Below are 20,742 nucleotides of genomic sequence, written 5' to 3'. Positions count from 1 at the left end.
TTGCAATACGAAGCCTCCGTGTCTTGTTATAAAATTGCATGATTTTCCTATTGTATGACGTAAAGTCATGATTTTATTAAAGACACGGAGGCGAGTATTGCCCACCCTATTGTTCCCCCCCTTTTTTATATTTTAGGTTCTGATGTTCATATTACCGTATTATATTTAGATTTTATATTTGATGTATATTATATTTTATATTTGATTTTTTATCGCCACATGATTGTATACGATTTCAGATTCTATGTATTACCTTCTTCTATTTCTGTTGTCTCCTTAGGCTGACTTCTGGTTTTCACCCCGTGATGGTTCCAAGAAATTCTTAGTTCCGGTTGACCGCTGTTCCGTTTGAGTTCTGGTGTTCAGGATCTAGTTCCACGGATCCCGGTTAGAGTTCGGTTGGAAGAGTTTTCGGTTCGGTTTCGTGTATGGATTGGCTAGTCACATCAAAGAAAGAGGAAGATATGTAGAGGGAAGACCTATTTATGGACTGGTTTATGGGAGGGGTTATTTGGGGGTTTGTCCTTGATTTTTTATGTTAACTCTTTGCTGCTGAGGAATTTAGTAAAGAAAGAGTGATGCAATACTCGCCTCCGTGTCTTTAATAAAATCATGACTTTACGTCATACAATAGGAAAATCATGCAATTTGTCAACTAAAAATGTAACTGCAGTATTGACTGGTTGTATTTCACTGTGACAAATGCAGCAAAGGCCACAAATGTGGTGTCTTGCCCAAAATGGGTGTTTTTTTTTATAACAGAATATAACAGCAGTATCTACCGCTTGTATTTCACTGTGACAAATGCAGCAAAGGCCGAAAATGTATTATCTTGCCCAAAATGGGTGTTTTTTTAATAACAGAATATAATTGCAGTATCTAACGCTTGTATTGCACTGTGACAAATGCAGCAAAGGCCCAAGATGTAGAGTATTGCCAAAAATGTGTGTTTTTTTTAAACCCAGAATATAATTGCAGTATTTCAAGCTTGTATTTCACTGTGACAAATGCAGCAAAGGCCCCAGATGATTTTTCCACTGCGCAGTGTCAGTGAAACACGGATGACACAAAAACGGACACACAGACCCAACACAGATCCATCAAGGACATCTTAACGGAGGCATCACTGACCACCTTTTCACAGATTTCAACACGGACGTATGAATGAGGCTTTATTCATCACGCAATGAGCCTAGTACAATTTGAGGATATGCTAATGTATTTTGACACCATTTTAGGTGCTGCCATAATGGATTTCTTTAAAATTAACAGAGTATGGGCACGGTCGTACGATTCTGGAGTTTCAGGTTTTCACTAGGTGCAGTTGTGAGCGCCATGTCCCATCTTCTCCGCTTAAATATCATTATGTCATAACTGGAAAATGACTCTGAGCAGATGGAAGAGACATCTGTGTTTGTTCTGCACTTTTCAATATAGATAGATGCTTTGATTTCAATTACATGTCATCCTCTGAACAAGTGGCACGTGCCCTAAATGACGACTCCCAGCGTGCGCAGATAAGAGGGCGCAACTGGACGTGACTGCACCACAAAGGCAACTATAGTCCCAGTGAAGGATGGAGGGGTATCTCATACAGGGGGAGGGAAAGACAGGTCATTGAGGACCCCTTCTTTCATCATCTTGCATCTACATGTATCCATCAGCCTTCAAATAACCGTGAATTTCTAGAAAAATTCCAGCGTTACACAGTGACAAATATATTTAGCTAAATGTCACTCGCCATGCCTCATGATGAAGCACAGATTTAAGGTTCTCGGCTCATCCACCTACATCCTCACACACTAAAATAAATATCTACGACAAACTTGCTACAATTGTTTATGTAACATGTTACATAAGTTATAGGATGCAGTGTCTGTACATTAATGCCCCTATGTACACAAATATAAATTTGTTGCAACGATTAAGGGTGCTGAGGCATACGAAACGCATCAGTAGATACTGTACATGGGCTTGATGTGTCCTTCCTTGTGGATTTTACTTGAGTAACTACAATAAAGATCCGAAGTTACTGATGGCTGGAGAACTACTATAATACTGCCTCCTGTGTACAAGAATATAACTACTATAACACTGTGTCACGGGGCGCCGACAGCAGGTTCCCCCTATTCACCGCCGTCAGCGCTCTGCTGCTGCTGTTCATACAGAGCAAGGACGTGCACACTTACCCAGGCTAGCGAACGCCGCCCAGTTGTACCTCGTTGCCTAGGATGAGTGGTGCAAGTAGGCAGGGACAGGGGTGTGGGTGGAGCTAGTGGTCACTACCCTCTACCCCTCTTTGTGACAGATTCACAGGCCCATACAACTACTATGGATCTTCTACAACACCTGATGGATCATGTCCAGAACCTGGCCCAGATAGTTCAGGAATTAGGGGAGAGGTTACAAGTCCAAGAAGCGGGCCGTAACCTCACGGTTCCCCTTCCGTCCGTCATGCAGACAGAACCTTTTTTTAAACTTCCCGAGCGGTTTTCAGGAGACCACAAGAGCTTCCAGACCTTTAAAGAAAGCTGCAAATTATATTTCGCGCTACGACCTCTTTCTTCTGGCCTGGGGCCACAACCAGTGGGAATTATAATTTCTCTGTTACACGGTGACCCCCAAGAGTGGGCGTTTTCATTACGCCCCGACTCGTTGTGTCTTGGATCAGTTGATGCTTTCTTTCAGGCCCTAGGTGCTCTGTATGATGAACCAGACAGAGCTACCGTAGCAGAGACGCAGTTAAAGGCTTTGGTACAGGGTGACCTACCGGTAGAGGAGTACTGTACTCAATTTAGGAAATGGTGTGTTCCCTCCGACTGGAATGAACCTGCCCTCAAGTGTCAGTTCAGGTCAGGCTTGTCCGATAAACTTAAAGATATGCTTATAGGTTACCCCCTTCCTGAGACTTTGGAGCAGACCATGACACTTGCTGTAAGAATTGAAAGACGCATTAGGGAGAGACAGCAGGAGGTTTTGCTTTGTTCCCAGGTGACGTCTAAATCTAAGGTCAGTCTCGTGGGTATCCAATCTGAACCTGGTGCTGAAGGACTCATGCAGATTGGTATGACCAAAAGGGAACAACGACACCATCAGGGGACATGTTTCTATTGTGGCTGTTCTGACCATTGGATTCGACAATGTCCCAAGAAGTCTACTCCCAGTAGATCACTGAAACCTGGGACATCTAATGACAAGGTACTCCCGGATATTTTTAAAGGTAAATTCTTGGTGCCTGTTACTGTTTCAGCAGGGCTAAATAAGGGTTCAGGTAAAGCTTTTATTGATTCTGGATCAGCTGCTAGCTTTATTGATCTCAAATTTGCCCACCAGGTGGGAATTCTTATCCTGTCCCTTCCTGATCCTGTATACATTGTTGCTATTGATTCTACCCCATTATTAGGAGGTACCGTGAAGTTTTCTACTCCCAAGATTACGCTAACGGTATGGGTGTGTCATACTGAAAGTTGTGCCCTATTAATTTTGGAGAATTTGCCTGTTGATGTCTTGTGGTGCTAGGTATGCCATGGCTCCAATTACACAACCCTGTGATTGATTGGACCAGAGGTGAACTAGTCAAAAGGGGCCCTAAATGTGATTCATGTTTGTCTATTGTCCATGCAGGAGTCTCAGCAGAATCCAAAATATTACCTCCATTCATAGAGGATTATTTGGATGTATTCTCCGTATATGACCCTGAAGGGTTGCCACCCCATAGACATTATGACTGCGCTATTGAATTGGTAGGAGGTTAAAGGTTTCCCAAGGGGCGTATATATAATCTACCTGGTCCAGCACGTGATTCCATGAAAGAATATGTCAAGGAAAGGTTGGTTAAAGGACATATTAGGCCCTCTGTATCTCCTATGAAGGCAGGGTTCTTTTTTGTCAAAAAAAAGGGACAGAGGGCTTAGGCCTTGTATTGACTATCGAGAATTGAACAACATTTCTGTTAAAAATCAATACAATCTTCCATTGATTCCCGATCTGTTTAATCAAGTTCTAGGGGCTTCAAACTTGACCTAAGGGGAGTTTACAACTTAGTTTGAATTAAAGAAGGGGACGAATGGAAAACTGCTTTTAATACTCCGGAGGGGCATTTCGAATACCTGGTCATGCCTTTTGGGATTAGTAATGCTCCTGCAGTTTAAACAAAAAATTCATGAACGACATCTTCAGAGAATTTGTTGGAAAATGTATGATTGTATATCTCAATGACATTTTGATTTTTTCTTCAAGTTGGGAATCTCATATTGTGCATACCAGACAAGTTCTGGAGATTCTCAGAAAAAATCAACTGTCAACTGTTATGTTCTCACTCCTCATGCCTTTAAAATGGACCCTGGTTAGGTACAAGCCATTTTAGATTGGATAAGACAATCATCCCTGAAAGCCTTACAATGCTTTTTAGGGTTTTCCAACTATTACCGTAAATTTATCAAAAAAATTTCGGTAGTTGCCAAACCTTTGACCGATCTCGCTAAGGGGGCGGATCTGGAGAACTGGTCTGTAGAGGCTATTGAAGCCTTCGAGACACTTAAAAGGACTTTTAGGAACGCCCCAATTTTGATTCGGCCTGATCAAGAGAGCCCTTTCATTGTAGAGGTTGACGCTTCGGAGGATGGTGTGAGGGCAGTGCTTTCGCAGGGACCCTCTAATCTTACCAATTTAAGACCCTGTGCTTTTTTTTCACGGAAATTATCTCCCACTGAGAGGAATTATGACATTGGTAATCGAGAATTGCTAGCCATCAAATGGGCATTTGAGGAATGGAGACATTTTTTCGAGGGGGCTAAACATTGTATCACTGTGCTCACTGACCATACAAATGTATTGTTCCTCGAATCTGCTGAACGCCTGAACCCACATCAAGCCAGGGCTTTGTTCTTCACGTGTTTTAACTTCTTGATTACTTTTAGGCCAGGAAGTAAGAACTTAAAAGCTGATGTCTCAAAGTTTCTGTGCTTTTCAACCCCCTGACATTCCTCCTGAACGCATTCTACCAGCTAACATCACTGTGGCAGCTTTGTCCAAGGAACTGGCTTCTCTCTTTGCACCGCCACAAACACCTACTGATAAGTTTTTTTGTTTCTGAACAGTTTCGTCTCCGTTTGCTGAGTGAGTGTCACGACTCGGTCTTGTGCGGACATCCCGGTATTGAGGGGCACCATGAAACTCGTGTCCAAATCTTATTGGTGGCCCACACTATACAGGGATGTCAAATCTTATGTTTCTGCATGTGAGGTATGTGCCAGGTCCAAAACGCCCAGATCATGTCCTGCTGGTGAATTACAACCACTACCCATTCCGAGTAAACCCTTGTCACATATTTCGATGGATTTCATCTCTGACTTACCTCCCTCAGAAGGGAAGTCGTGGTTTGGGTAGCGGTCGACAGATTCAGTAAGATGGTACACTTCGTTCCGTTAGCCAAACTCCCTGATGCCAAGACTCTGGCTTCTGCAGTGCTTTTTGTCAGAGATGTGAAATATCTTTGTCATTCTCTTCAGCCTTTCACCCTGAGTCGAATGGACAAACCGAATGCCTTAATCAAGCCGTTGAGCAGTTTTTAAGATCTTACATCTCTGATAACCAGCAACTATGGGTGAAATATCTCTCTTTGACTGAGTTTTCCCATCAACAACAGGGGTTTCTCAGTTTTTCTGCAATTTTGGTTTTCACCCAAGATTTAGTTCTGTTTCATCTGTTCCATCACCTAATCCTGAGGCTGACAGTGTAACTTCAGAACTGTGCACAGTTTGGGCTCGGGTTCAGCAGAACCTGGAGAAAGCTCAAGATAGTCAGAAAACATATGCTAATAGAAAACGTTCCAAAGGAGGGAACTTTAAGGTCAGAGAAAAAGTTTGACTGTTCACTAAGAATTTGTCTCCAAGAGTGCCGCCGGGAAGTTTGCACCATGTTTTGTTGGTCCGTATGAAGTCCTCGAAATTATTACTCTCGTATCTTTCAGGTTGAAGTTGGCAGATTCATTTTGCATTCACAATGCGTTTCATAAATCTTTGCTTAAAAAGTATGTTTCACCCGTGGTTCCGTCGCAAAGTGCTCCTCCCTCAGTGCTGGTGATTGAGCAAGATGAGTATGTCATTTCTAAGATCATTGACGATTGGAAGGTTTGTAATTCTTTTCAATACTTCGTTCATTGGAAAGGTTACGGACCTGAGAAAAGATCATTAGTACCAATGAATAAGATTCAAACTAATAGGCTGATTTAAAGGTTTCATCGTGATCATCCTGACAAACCTGCTCCGTCGGCTTGGGGTTCCGGTGGCCCCGTGTAGAAGGAGCGGTACTGTCACGGGGCACCAACAACAGGCTCCCCCTATTCACCGCTCTGCTTTTCATACGGAGCGAGGACATGCGCTACGCCCTAGTCTCCACAGCAACGAGGGGCGGGGAGGATCTGGCCGTGCGCATTCCCTTGGTGCGGTGATGCGTCCATGGCAACTGCGGTAAGCCTGAGCGCAGAGCTGATCACTCGGTGCTCGGCTGGGTTCAGGAGAATGAGTCATGTGACGTGGCCTCCACTATTTAACAGGCAGCCTACTGGCCACAGGTTGCCTGTGAATTCAGTCTCTATCCTGAACTTGTTCAGCGTTACATGTGGCTAGATTCCCGGCTCCGTTCCTGACTCCATCTCTGGTTGCTCCCTGCGTATATTGGCTTCTCCTGGTTTGACCTTTGGCGTGGACTTGACTTCTTTTTGATTATCCTTTAGTACTATAGTGACATCCTGGTTCTGACTCTGCTTGCGGACATCTGTTGTTTTTCTTGTATGTCCCTCCGCACTTACCCAGGCTAGGGAACGCCGCCCAGTTGTACCTCGTTGCCTAGGACGAGTGGTGCAAGTAGGCAGGGAGAGGGGTGTGGGTTGAGCTAGTGGTCACTACCCTCTACCCCTCTTTGTGACATACTGCTACTATGTACAAGAATATAACTACTACTGGTATAATACTGCTCCTATGTACAAAAATATAACTACTATAATACTGCCTCCTGTGTACAAGAATATAACTACTATAATACTGCTCTTATGTACAAGAATATAACTACTATAATACTGACTCCTATGTACAAGAATATAGCTATTATAATACTGACTCCTGTGTACAAGAATATAACTACTATAATACTGTCTCCTATGTACAAGGATATAACTACTATAATACTGCCTCCTGTGTACAAGACTATAACTACTATAATACTGCTCCTATGTACAAGACTATAACTACTATAATACTGCTCCTATGTACAAGACTATAACTACTATAATACTGCCCCTATGTAAAAGACTATAACTACTATAAGACTGCCTTCTATGTACAAGAATATAACTACTGTAATACTGCCCCTATGTACAAGAATATAACTACTATAATACTGCCTCCTATGTACAAGAATATAACTACTATAATACTGCTCCTATGTACAAGAATATAACTACTATAATACTGCTCCTATGTACAAGGATATAACTACTATAATACTGCCTCCTGTGTACAAGACTATAACTACTATAATACTGCCCCTATGTAAAAGAATATAACTACTATAAAACTGCCTCCTATGTACAAGAATATAACTACTATATGGGACAGGTAGATTGTAACTATAGACGCTCTTGCCGGTCTGGTGTCTTCCTCCACATCTCGGGAATATTAATGACACAGGACACATCGGTGAAGTTATATTTTTATTACAAAAATATATTAGACAAGTCTGAATAGGTTAGGTCTATTTCCTACAGGTAAAGCTGTTCATCATAGAAAAGGAGTAGACAACCTGTGCTTCTTCATTCTTCAGTGCAGACATGTATGAGACACAGAATGAGGAGACCCCTCAACTCATTAAATACCCCCCACGTCTCAATTAGAGGACAGAACAGAATGGCTTCATTACAGGTCATTAGATAATGGATTTCAGGTCCTAGCAGGAGACATGTATTATAGCTGGTGACAATATGCTGCAATGTGTTTCCGGTCTTTTTGGTTATTCTTTAGAAAGTTCCTATTTACTGCTATGGGATGTGATCACCACGGTATAATAATATTATCTTGGTTGCACTGGGCTGTAAAACCTTCCGTAATTTCTAGAGATTATTAAGGGTACTTTCACACTAGCGTTTTTGTTTTCTGGTATTGAGTTCCGTCACAGGAGCTCAATACCGGAAAAAAACGGTTCAGTTTTATCCTAATGCATTCTGAATAGAGAGCATTCCGTTCAGGATGCATCAGTTCAGTCCCTCTTACGTTTTTTGGACGGAGAAAATACCGCAGCATGCTGCAGTTTTCTCTTTGGCCAAAAATACTGATCACTTGCCGGAACGCCGGCATTAAGTGTTCCAGCGTTTTTCCGGAGAGACTGAATCCGCATCCGGATCCGTCTGGCAAATGCCATCAGTTTGCGTCTAGATTGCGACGGAACTGCCTGCCGGAATCCTCTGCCGCAAGTGTGAAAGTACCCTAATAAGAGTACGGACGTCCTCCCACATTTCGAAGTCATCTTAAAGAACAAAATTTAAAGGGGTTTTTAAGGAGTAGAATTTTGATCTGATCGGTGGGGGTCTGACTCCCGACACTCCTGACGATTAGCTCCGGTGGGCGTTGCGGCCACTTTCTAGGCCATTGATGTCACGTTATTCGGTCCAATGGCCTTTGTGCAGCTCACCTTCCCTGAAGTGAATGGGGCTGGCCTGCAATACCGAGCAGCGTTGCTATACAATGTGCTGTGGAGGTCGCGGCTGTTTCGGGAGTCAGACCCAGATCAATCAGATACTGATCACCTATCCAGAGGATAGCTCATCAATATTCTACTATTGCTGTGTGCCCTTCAAAAACTTTTCTCCGAGCATACACCACCCGTCCACATTGTGCAGAGGACAAATTATATCATTGATACTGGATTAGGCTACATTCACACAAACGTATTTTGTTTCTGTTCCGTTTTTTTTTTTTTCCAGACAGGATGCAGACCCATTTATTTCAATGCGTCCGCAAAAAATGTGGACAGCACAACCGTGTGCTATCCGCATCTGTAGGTCCATTCTGTAGCCTCGCAAAAAAAAAATATAGAACATGTTCTATTGTTGTCCGTTTGGAGGACAAGGATAGGCATTGTTACAATGGATCCGCAAAAACCGCATACGGTTGTGTGAATGTAGCCTTACGCTGAGGATCTACTCTCCAGAAGGCCATAAAACTAGCCCATCCTCCAATCCAAATATTTTAATGGGCAGGCCCAAATATCTGTACTGATGGGATTGAATTTCTCTGGAGAAATGTCTTCCCATCTCCAGTAACATCATGTATAGGGGTAGCACCTTCATGCAACTTTGACTTAAACCTTCATCTCGCACACTGTTGGCATATCGCTAGGATACGCCACAGAGGTGCAGCGTGCTCCCCATTCTTCACTATGGGAGCTCCAAAAATAATCGAGCCAGCGCACCTGGCTATTTTCAGAAGTCCCATGGCAGTGAATGGAGAGCGCACCGTGCATGTATGGCTGCCTCTTCATTCACCGCTGCGCCAAAGGTGCACGACAGGACTTGTCCCCTCTCCTGTCAGTTTCAGTAACTACTCACATTCCCCATCGAATAATAATTCTGGAGCCTCTATTCTTATGGTTCTATGTTGAGCCAATCCTTTATTATTCCTGCCAGAAGTTATCAATGAATTGCTAGCATCTGAAATGAAGGTCCAGTTGGGTGTTACCAGTTGGGGGGGGGTCAGTGCTGCCAGTGTCCGAATGAGCTCAAGCTGGGAAACCCCCCAAACTTGTAACACCCATTGCAAACCGATAGCAATTCCTAACAGGAATAATAGAGGAATTGTACAACATACAGTCATAAGAATAGACGGTTCAGAACTGTTATTACATGGAGAATGCAAGTAGTTACTAAAACAGACATGTCCGCTCCTCTTTAAAGGGGTGTTCCAGGATATATATTAATGGCTGCTAGTGTATAACCGGTGGGAGTCCTAACCCCGGGGGGTCCCATCACCGAACAGCTTCATCCATACGTATGGCTGCAACTAGAAAGTACGCCAAGCCCTATCCACTAGAATGGCAGAAGCAGCAGTACCTGTGTGTCCTGACAGGAGGCCATCAATCTCACAAAACCCCTTTTGGGTACGGCCACGCGTAGTCACTACAGTATATAATTTGTAGGAACAGTGAAACAGTCCATATCAAACACTGAAAACTGCAAAAAAACAATACACATTAGTGCAAACCCTGTAAATCCCACATGTAATAGACAACCTCCCGCTATAACCTCCTAGTGCTGCACTACAGTCCCTGGACTAGTCAGTGGCAGTGGTCACCCATCATTCCTACATTAATGTTATATGGGGGGAAAGGTGACAAAGTAAATTCCTCATGACACCTTTGGACACAGCGGTTGCCCCCGTAAATCATATAATCTACACAAAGTGCTATGTGCTAAGGCAGCGGTCTGTGACTTGTGGCTTTCAGGCTGTCCGCAAACTACATTTACATTGCTATGGACGCGCAGATCCATAAAAGTTTAGGGTACGCGGCAGGTGGGCCCCGGCTAGGGTACGCGGTAGACTGCCTGGCATTGTAAATGGGCAGCTGTATCTCTTCCCCTATACTATTGCTCTCCAACCTAGGGTGCAACTACAACTCTCAGCATGACCTGTGGCTTGCTTTCTTGGAGTTGCAACAGGTTGTAGACTGTTAATCTAGACCAGGGATGGCCAACCTGAGGCTCTCTGTTGCAAAACTACAACTCCCAGCATGCCCAGACTGCCTACAGCTACCAGCCGACAGCAGGGCATGGTGGGAGTTGTAGTTTTACAACAGCTGGAGAGCCACAGGTTAGCCATCCCTGATCTAGAGGATGCTACAAGGCATGGCTCACAGAAGGTGAGGTGACACTGGGGAAGGTCCTCCTGTGTGCTGCCCTCTGCCTCAGAGCTGTTTAGAGAAGGCACTTTATATAAAATCTCAGTATTGCAGTCTACAGACAGTCCCAAACACAGAACGTCACAGCTCTACATATACGTCTCTAAAAGGGGGCCCTGCTTTGGACAACTGCTTTCTATAGGGCCCCTCTATTTGCAGAGATTCTTCCTCTATAGGACCCCGCTCGTCTGTGCATTACACAGACAGCCCACTGATTTCAATGGCTTCATTCGCAACTTCCTTTTCCCTGCAGGAGATGAGAATTTGCCTTTGTGGCTTTTAACGCTTCCTGGTGGAACGTCGTACCGAGTCTGAGGGCCCGGTCCACTTTACACAATGTGTTTGTGCTGGATCTCCAGACAATAAGCCGATCACAACGGGCCCCAGCGATCAGCTACAATCTGATGCAGAACCCATCAGCAAGTGTTCCATTCCAATGCAGCGCCACCACAGGTGAAATGGAGGCATTACATGGCTTACTGAAAGCAAAGGGGCCATAGATTTTGTGCCGTGTCCTTGTAGCCGCCCTGGATATTAGATGGGGTTCCTATATTTAGACAGAATATTCTGTAAACCAGTCCTGAGTTATACATCCTGTATTATACTCCAGAGCTGAATTCATTATTCTTCAGGCTTCAGAGCTGAAGTCTTCTACAGTTTCCTGCTTGTTCGGTGTCTGAACAGAGCGAATTGCATTTTGAGAGGTTTTCCCTTTCGACAGTAACTGCACAGTAATCAGCTAGGCTGTTTGGGATATGTCTACAGGCGAGCTTGCTGACTGTTTCCAACAGAAAACCGTACGGATACCGCAGGGAACATCCCCAAATTCAGTGTAAAAAGTTATGAGCAGATTTGGCACCGATTTTGGCATGGGTCTCAACCCGCAGCAGAAAGCCGGAGCGTAAGCGGACATGCCTATAAGCAGAGGAGTCACCCAGTCCAGGAGGGGCCTGAATCTGGCATTTTGCCCTATTGTACCTTTAATATTTGGGACGATTATTTTTTTTTATCCCCCCCCCCTAATATTTAGACTTAGATTTCGGCACACCCAGGTTTTACATGGAAGAACATTCAAAGGGTTAAAGTGACGGTACCAGGTTTACTTGTAACTAAAGGAGGTCACCCAATTAAAGGGTCATCGTCATCCTGGAACTGCAGCCGTGTGAACCGGTGCCGGAAGGGCGTCTTCTTCTTCAGCAGCATTATGACCAAGCAGCTGACCGTGGCGAGCACCAGGATCCCACCTATGACGACCCCAATGGCTTCTGGCACTTGGACGCACCACTGGTCGGCTAACAGGCACTTGGTGCTGGACAAGGAGCCGTTGTTGGCTTCTGCCGTTAAGCCAAGGATGTGACACATCATGGGATAGATGTCCGTGACGTCTATGGTGCTGATCCGGACGCTCTTGTGGAACGCTGGTCCGCGGGCTGCCAGGAAGGGATGCATGCTGTGCAGGCTGTTGTCGTAGCCGTGGTTTCCCACTGCAAGATAAGAAATGGTTCTCAGCGCAGCTCAAATCCAGCTCAGAGCCGTTGTCACTTCCCTTCCCCCACTCCTCCTGACAGCTCAGAGCCGTTGTCACTTCCCTTCCCCCACTCCTCCTGACAGCTCAGAGCCGTTGTCACTTCCCTTCCCCCACTCCTCCGGGCAGCTCATATACTATACTACTTAGCAGGGGGGTGACACCGAGCACCAAAATAATCAAGCCACCAGTGCTGACCTCCAAGCCACCATGGGTGGGGACAAGGAACGTATCCTCAGAAAAAAGGAATTGAAATAGATTTTTTTGTTGAAAGCATTACAACCAATGGCCTCAATATCGAGTTTAATGTGACTGGGGTGGAGTCAAATAAGGAATGTGTGTATATCTGATTCAGTATTAGTGTATACATTACAGTATTTTATGTGGTTTTAATCTATGTATTTATCACTATTTTTGATATAGTTTTTATGGTGAATTTAATGGCGGATCTGAGACACCTGTGTTCCACCAGCTGACCGAAGGTGTGGTAGGATAATATAATGCTGGATATTGGGTTATGCACCATACCTGTCACATTATGAACAGTCAGGTCCATAAATATTGGGATATCGACACAATTGTAACATTTTTGGCTCTATACACCACCACAATGGATTTCAAATAAAACGAACAAGATGTGCTTTACCCGCAGACTGTCAGCTTTAATTTGAGGGTATTTACATCCAAATCGGGTGAACGATGTAGGAATTACAACAGTTTGCATATGTGCCTCCCACTTGTTAAGGGACCAAAAGTAATGGGACAGAATAATAATCATAAATCAAACTTTCACTTTTTAATACTTGGTTGCAAATCCTTTCCAGTCAATTACAGCCTGAAGTCTGGAATGCATAGACATCACCAGACGTTGGGTTTCATCCCTGGTGATGCTCTGCCAGGCCTCTACTGCAACTGTCTTCAGTTCCTGCTTGTTCTTGGGGCATTTTCCCTTCAGTTTTGTCTTCAGTAAGTGAAATGCAGCTCAATCGGATTCAGGTCGGGTGATTGACTTGGCCATTGCATAACATTCCACTTCTTTCTCTTAAAAAACTCTTTGGTTGCTTTTGCAGTATGCTTTGGGTCATTGTCCATCTGCACTGTGAAGCTCCGTCCAATGATTTCTGAAGCATTTGGCTGAATATGAGCAGATAATATTGCCCGAAACACTTCAGAATTCATCCTGCTGCTTTTGTCAGCAGTCACATCATCAATAAATACAAGAGAACCAGTTCTATTGGCAGCCATACATGCCCACGCCATGACACTACCACCACCATGCTTCGCTGATGAGGTGGTATGCTTAGGATCATGAGCAGTTCCTTTCCTTCTCCATACTCTTCTCTTCCCATCACTCTGGTACAAGTTGATCTTGGTCTCATCTGTCCATAGGATGTTGTTCCAGAACTGTGAAGGCTTTTTTAGATGTCGTTTGGCAAACTCTAATCTGGCCTTCCTGTTTTTGAGGCTCACCAATGGTTTGCATCTTGTGGTGAACCCTCTGTATTCACTCTGGTGAAGTCTTCTCTTGATTGTTGACTTTGACACACATACACCTACCTCCTGGAGAGTGTTCTTGATCTGGTCGACTGTTGTGAAGGGTGTTTTCTTCACCAGGGAAAGAATTCTCCGGTCATCCACCACAGTTGTTTTCCGTGGTCTTCCGGGTCTTTTGGTGTTGCTGAGCTCACCGGTGCGTTCCTTCTTTTTAAGAATGTTCCAAACAGTTGTTTTGGCTATGCCTAATGTTTTTGCTATCTCTCTGACGAGTTTGTTGTGTTTTTTCAGCCTAATGATGGCTTCACTGACAGTGACAGCTCTTTGGATCTCATCTTGAGAGTTGACAGCAACAGATTCCAAATGCAAATAGCACACTTGAAATGAACTCTGGACCTTTTATCTGCTCATTGTAATTGGGATAATGAAGGAATAACACACACCGGCCATGGGACAGCCGAGAAGCCAATTGTCCCATTACTTTTGGTTCCTTACAAGTGGGAGGCACATATGCAAACTGTTGTAATTCCTACACCGTTCACCTGATTTGGATGTAAATACCCTCAAATTAAAGCTAACAGACCGCAGGTAAAGCACATCTTGTTCGTTTCATTTCAGATCCATTGTGGTGGTTTATAGAGCCAAAAATGTTACAATTGTGTCGATGTCCCAATATTTATGGACCTGAGTGTATATACATTTGTGTGTGTGTGTGTATATATATATAAAAATGGGCAGCACTCCAAAGAGTAAAATATAGAAAAACTTTATTTACCCCAGTGGGAAATGCGCGACGTTTCGGCTCCGAATCAGAACCTTTCTCAAGGTTCTGATTCGGAGCCGAAACGTCGCGCATTTCCCACTGGGATAAATAAAGTTTTTCTATATTTTACTCTTTGGAGTGCTGCCCATTTTTCCATTTTTGTAGTGATCCATATTGGGCCTGCTGCACCCACCAGCCTGCATTGAGGACGGTGCTGCCATTGCTTTTTTATTTCTATATATATATATATATATATACACACACACACACACGTCGCTTGTGCCACCTTATGGGTGAATAAATCCTTTTTTCACTGAAGATCTATCTGGAGTGCAGTCCGATTTACTTATATATATATATATATATATATATATATACATATATACAGGTCCTTCTAAAAAAATTAGCATGTTGTGATAAAGTTCATTATTTTCTGTAATGTACTGATAAACATTAGACTTTCATATATTTTAGATTCATTACACACCAACTGAAGTAGTTCAAGCCTTTTATTGTTTTAATATTGATGATTTTGGCATACAGCTCATGAAAACCCAAAATTCCTATCTAAAAAAATTAGCATATCATGAAAAGGTTCTCTAAACGAGCTATTAACCTAATCATCTGAATCAACTAATTAACTCTAAACACCTGCAAAAGATTCCTGAGGCTTTTAAAAACTCCCAGCCTGGTTCATTACTCAAACCGCAATCATGGGTAAGACTGCCGACCTGACTGCTGTCCAGAAGGCCATCATTGACCCCTCAAGCAAGAGGGTAAGACACAGAAAGAAATTTCTGAACGAATAGGCTGTTCCCAGAGTGCTGTATCAAGGCACCTCAGTGGGAAGTCTGTGGGAAGGAAAAAGTGTGGCAGAAAACGCTGCACAACGAGAAGAGGTGACCGGACCCTGAGGAAGATTGTGGAGAAGGACCGATTCCAGACCTTGGGGGACCTGCGGAAGCAGTGGACTGAGTCTGGAGTAGAAACATCCAGAGCCACCGTGTACAGGCGTGTGCAGGACATGGGCTACAGGTGCCGCATTCCCCAGAAACAGCGGCAGAAGCGCCTGACCTGGGCTACAGAGAAGCAGCACTGGACTGTTGCATGTCATTCGGAAATCAAGGTGCCAGAGTCTGGAGGAAGACTGGGGAGAGGGAAATGCCAAAATGCCTGAAGTCCAGTGTCAAGTCCCCACAGTCAGTGATGGTCTGGGGTGCCATGTCAGATGCTGGTGTTGGTCCACTGTGTTTTATCAAGGGCAGGGGCAATGCAGCTAGCTATCAGGAGATTTTGGAGCACTTCACGCTTCCATCTGCTGAAAAGCTTTATGGAGATGAAGATTTCATTTTTCAGCACGACCTGGCACCTGCCCACAGTGCCAAAACCACTGGTAAATGGTTTACTGACCATGGTATTACTGTGCTCAATTGGCCTGCCAACTCTCCTGACCTGAACCCCATAGAGAATCTGTGGGATATTGGGAAGAGAAAGTTGAGAGACGCAAGACCCAACACTCTGGATGAGCTTAAGGCCGCTATCGAAGCATCCTGGGCCTCCATAACACCTCAGCAGTGCCACAGGCTGATTGCCTCCATGCCACGCCGCATTGAAGCAGTCATTTCTGCAAAAGGATTCCCGACCAAGTATTGAGTGCAGAACTGAACAGAATTATTTGAAGGTTGACTTTTTTTTGTATTAAAAACACTTTTCTTTTATTGGTCGGATGAAATATGCTAATTTTTTTAGATAGGAAATTTGGGTTTTCATGAGCTGTATGCCAAAATCATCAATATTAAAACAATAAAAGGCTTGAACTACTTCAGTTGTGTGTAATGAATCTAAAATATATGAAAGTCTAATGTTTATCAGTACATTACAGAAAATAATGAACTTTATCACAATATGCTAATTTTTTGAGAAGGACCTGTATATAAACACACTGCTAACTGTACATGCTGTTGCCGACTCGTGTGATGAGAAGTTTTGGTAGTTGAGTTTTGGTTGTCCACTCCCACCGAATCACAGCAATTTTAGGCTAATACTGGCTAGATTCGATATGCAGGATGGGTGTTGGAGCCCTTTATATATACCCAGGTTTAGGAAAAAAAATATTATCGCTTCTTAATATTATGACAGCGCAAAGAGACGGAGCTGATCTGACGGTCATGTGGTTGATGACGCGCATCTGTGCTCTCCTGCGACTCCGGACGCTGGTGAATGAAGCTACGCAATGACGCTAGTGACTGTGTTTTAACCGGCTCTGCCACAGGTAGAGCCGCATTTGTGACCTGACAGATCGGCTGATGATGGCGTACAATCCAAGGCAGTCTACAACTACTACTCTAAACATGGTATAACAAGAGACTACTCCAGCAAGTGACAGGCACAAATACACAGGTGACGTCTTACGCGCTATAGGAGAAGAGGCGTTCTGCACGATGGTCCAGCCCTCGTCAGCTACCAGGATGATTGGCTGGATGCGGCTGTTCTGCTTGTAGTGGTAGTGATCGGGGATGTCGTCTTTCAGGTAGACCTTCATGTGATCGCTGCAGTTTTTCAGCAGGCCGTAAACCAGATTTATATCTGGAAACAGAGAAAAATCGTATTAGTTGGTTCGTACTAATCTGTAAATAACACATATGTAGCAGAGCTGAGCACTGCACTAGGCTATCTTGGTCGGTCCAATAGGCTTAGAAAGGAGCGGTAGTGCATAAGCTTGACAGCCACTCCATCTAAAGGGGGTGACACCAGACCCTCACTGGTCAGACAGCCCCAAATAGCACGCGTTACGGTTATAGGCCGTATGTATACCTCTGTGTTATATGGAGGCACCCAAAACATGGCGCCTCACAGAGGAATCAAGCAAAGGCACATGGCATCCATATGTATCCAGAAAACAGAACTATAGGACTGGTGGGGCTCCATAAGGCTCCTTGTGTGCAGCTTTGCTGAATATAAGAAGCCTTACTGACAGGCCATAATACAGATGGAGCAGAGCTGAGTTTGTGACTGAACTTTTCAAATATTTATCAAAAATGGTGCAAAGAAAAGGTGGAGAAGTTGCCGGCTTCGGAGATTCATCCAATGATATAATAAGGTCAGATCTACCTACTTAGGATTATTATATGATCCCACATACCTTGAAGAGGCAATATGGCCGCCACTGGAGTTGTATCCACCAGTGTGTAGTTTCCCCGGCCAATACAATTATCCAGCACAATGACTCTGTCCGGCGAGCACTGGGCCATTCCATGGTCACTGGTGATTATTACATTGACCGTGTCCCAAAGCTTTAACTCTTTAAGCTTGGCCACTAAGTACCCTATTTTTATATCCACGTCTTTCAGTATGTTGGACATGTTAAATTTGTTTTCAGGTCCAAAAGTGTGTCCACTGTCGTCGGGTTCTTCAAAGTACAGAGTCGCAAAGTTGATGGGGTCATTAACCCTGGTAAACCACAAGGTGATGTTATCCACTCGTTCTTTAAAAGGTACAGAGCGATTATATTGTAAATAGTCATTTAGGGTGACGTTCTGGATCTTCACGTCAGTCCCCGGCCACATGGCGGAGCCACTCCTCCGCCCAGCACGCTGGTTTGTCACCCAGATGGGGGTGGCTTCGTTCCACCACACCGGGTTGGTCTCGGACGTAGAGTTGGAAACAATGAAGGTGAGATTGGTGTCTTTGTCGTACATGGAGTTGGCTACAATCCCGTGGCTCTCGGCGTAGAGACCAGTCACTATGGAGTAATGATTAGGGAAGGTCTTGGTGATGAAGACGTTCTTGACTTCTCTTACTAGGACACCTTCATTGATAAACTCCTGGAGATTGGGCAAAGAGTAGTTTAAATAGTCCGCCCTGAATCCATCAAAAGATACAAGGATTAACCGGGGGACGTCGTCAGATGATCCTCCGGAGCACAAAATTACACCATGCATCAAGGTTAGCAAGAGCGCCAAATTCTGCATCTTGAATGTATGTCCAGATACGTTTATCTGGAAAAGAAAAGCAGGAGAGCAAGGATTTAAAGATTCAAAGTGGAAAAAAATAAAAATAAACTAACAGTACAGATGAATATAAGAAACTTTGTAATATATCTTATCAGAGAGAAAAAAGTCTCTTTCTCTCCCTCCTAAACTAATATTCTTAGCTAAGCCCGGACTGTCAGCTCACTAAAGGATCACACTACATGCTGCCTATAGAAGTCTATGGATAGGGTTGGGGTGAGGAGGAGCGAGCTGCCCACAGAGGTCTTCGGAGGAAGGTGGAAGAATGCTGCTAGAGGGAAAAAACAAGATTTTTGTGAACTCACCTGTAAAATCGCTTAGTTCATTGGGAGACACAGGACCGTGGGTATAGCTGCTGCTGCCACTAGGAGGCGACACTAGGCTGAAAACTGTTAGCTCCTCCTCTGCCAGCTATACCCCCTTGAGCCTGGAGAGAGCATATCAGTTTGTGCCCTAGCAGTAGAAGCAGGAAGTAAACTGAAAAACAAACTAGAACCGCACACCGCCATAGGACCAAACCAGAACCGAGGTCCCAACCGGCAACCAACTGTCCTCTACATGCTGCACTAAGAAAATTGGGTGGGTGCTGTGTCCCCCCAATGAACTAAGCGACAAAGAGATTTTACAAGGTGAGTTCACAAAAATCTTGTTTTCTCGCTCGTATCATTGGGGGACACAGGACCGTGGGACGTCCTAAAGCAGTCCACAGGGAGGGAAAACCAGAACCCCATGGAAAACAACTCCCTCGCAGAAGTTACTACACTGCGGCCTGCAAGACCCTGCGGCCCAGTGCAGCACCTGCCTAGGCCAGAGAATGCACCTGGTAAAATTTTGTGAACGTGTGCAAGGAGGACCAAGTCGCAGCCTTACACAATTGAGACGCAGATGCATGGTGAAGGTGAGCCCAAGAAGCCCTGACCGCTCTGGTAGAGTGGGCCGTGATCCCAGGGGGAGGTGCCTTGTCCCGGGAGCGGTATGCCTCGCCAATCGCTGACCGAATCCACCTGGCAATCGTCACCTTGGAGGCCGCCAATCCCTTGCGAAATCCTTCAGGGACTACAAACAGAGTCCGTACTAGGGATCGACCGATTATCGGTTTTACTGATATGATCGGCCGATATTCAGGATTTTCAAAGTTATCGGTATCAGCATCTATTTTGCCGATATGGCGATAACGAATCGGGAACAAGGATCTTGCTGCTGTCAGCGCGATCCGTGTTCCCTCAGCAGCACAGGGGAGAAGGAAGCAGTGTCTCCCTCCCCCTGTGCGGCTGCTGCCACCAATGAGAGGAGATAAGGAGGGGAGGGGCTGTGGCAATTACGCCACCAAAGATGCTGACTCACTCACCATTCAAATTCAACAGGAGGCAGGAGCTGGCTGCAGAATCATATAGCCACACCCTAACTCTATGACAAGTAGCTGTGGCACCTGAGGGGTTAACTACCGCGGATCGCAGCTACCGCTCATAGAGGTCGGGTGCGGCTATATGATTCTGCAGCCAGCTCCCGCCTCCTGTATATGAATTAATGGGCGAGTTATCTTCATTGGTGGCGCAGTGCACCCCCCCCAACCCCAGTATTAAAGACATTGGTGGCGCAGTGCGCCCCCCCAGTATTAATCATTGGTGGCAGTGGCCACAGGGTCCCCTCCTCCTCATTGGTGGTGCAGTGGCAGCTTCTGATCGGAGCCACAGCAGTGTAATCCTGGGGCTCCGATTGGTGGTTACCAGTCTTACCTACTGATGCCCTGGCTGCCATAGTCAGCTCCCTGCTGCCGTGTGTACTATGCACAGGGCAGTAGGGAGAGTGTGAAATCCTATTCACCCTGAACAAGGGTTCTAGCCCCTAAGAGGGCTAAAAGTCAGTGTAAAAAAAAACAAAAAAAAAAAAACACAAACACCTAAATATTAAGTATAAATGAAAAAGAAAGATTGAGAAAAAAAAAAAAAGCTTCCACTTTAACAATAAACATGTTTATTTTCAGCAGATTTGTGTAAGAATTT

The 20,742-nt window shown here is 44.6% G+C and overlaps 1 protein-coding gene across 2 annotated transcripts in view; it reads right to left on the bottom strand.

The window, feature by feature from the left end:
• Positions 1-11,527: 11,527 nt before the first annotated feature.
• The window catches only part of LOC122934132 (bis(5'-adenosyl)-triphosphatase enpp4-like), a 42,744-nt gene continuing 33,529 nt past the window's right edge, over positions 11,528-20,742 (bottom strand). For both annotated transcript variants that reach the window (XM_044289345.1, XM_044289344.1), the window contains exons 2-4: positions 17,872-18,727; positions 17,142-17,315; positions 11,528-12,431 (exon numbers count right to left, since the gene is read on the bottom strand). In XM_044289345.1, coding sequence (XP_044145280.1) covers positions 12,067-12,431; positions 17,142-17,315; positions 17,872-18,727 — 1,395 coding nt within the window. In that variant the 3' untranslated portion in view covers positions 11,528-12,066. The remainder of the gene's footprint in view (positions 12,432-17,141; positions 17,316-17,871; positions 18,728-20,742) is intronic.

Source organism: Bufo gargarizans, chromosome 4 (genome assembly GCF_014858855.1).
Source record: "Bufo gargarizans isolate SCDJY-AF-19 chromosome 4, ASM1485885v1, whole genome shotgun sequence".
NCBI lineage: Eukaryota > Metazoa > Chordata > Amphibia > Anura > Bufonidae > Bufo > Bufo gargarizans.
This window is presented reverse-complemented; position numbering and strand designations above follow the sequence as displayed.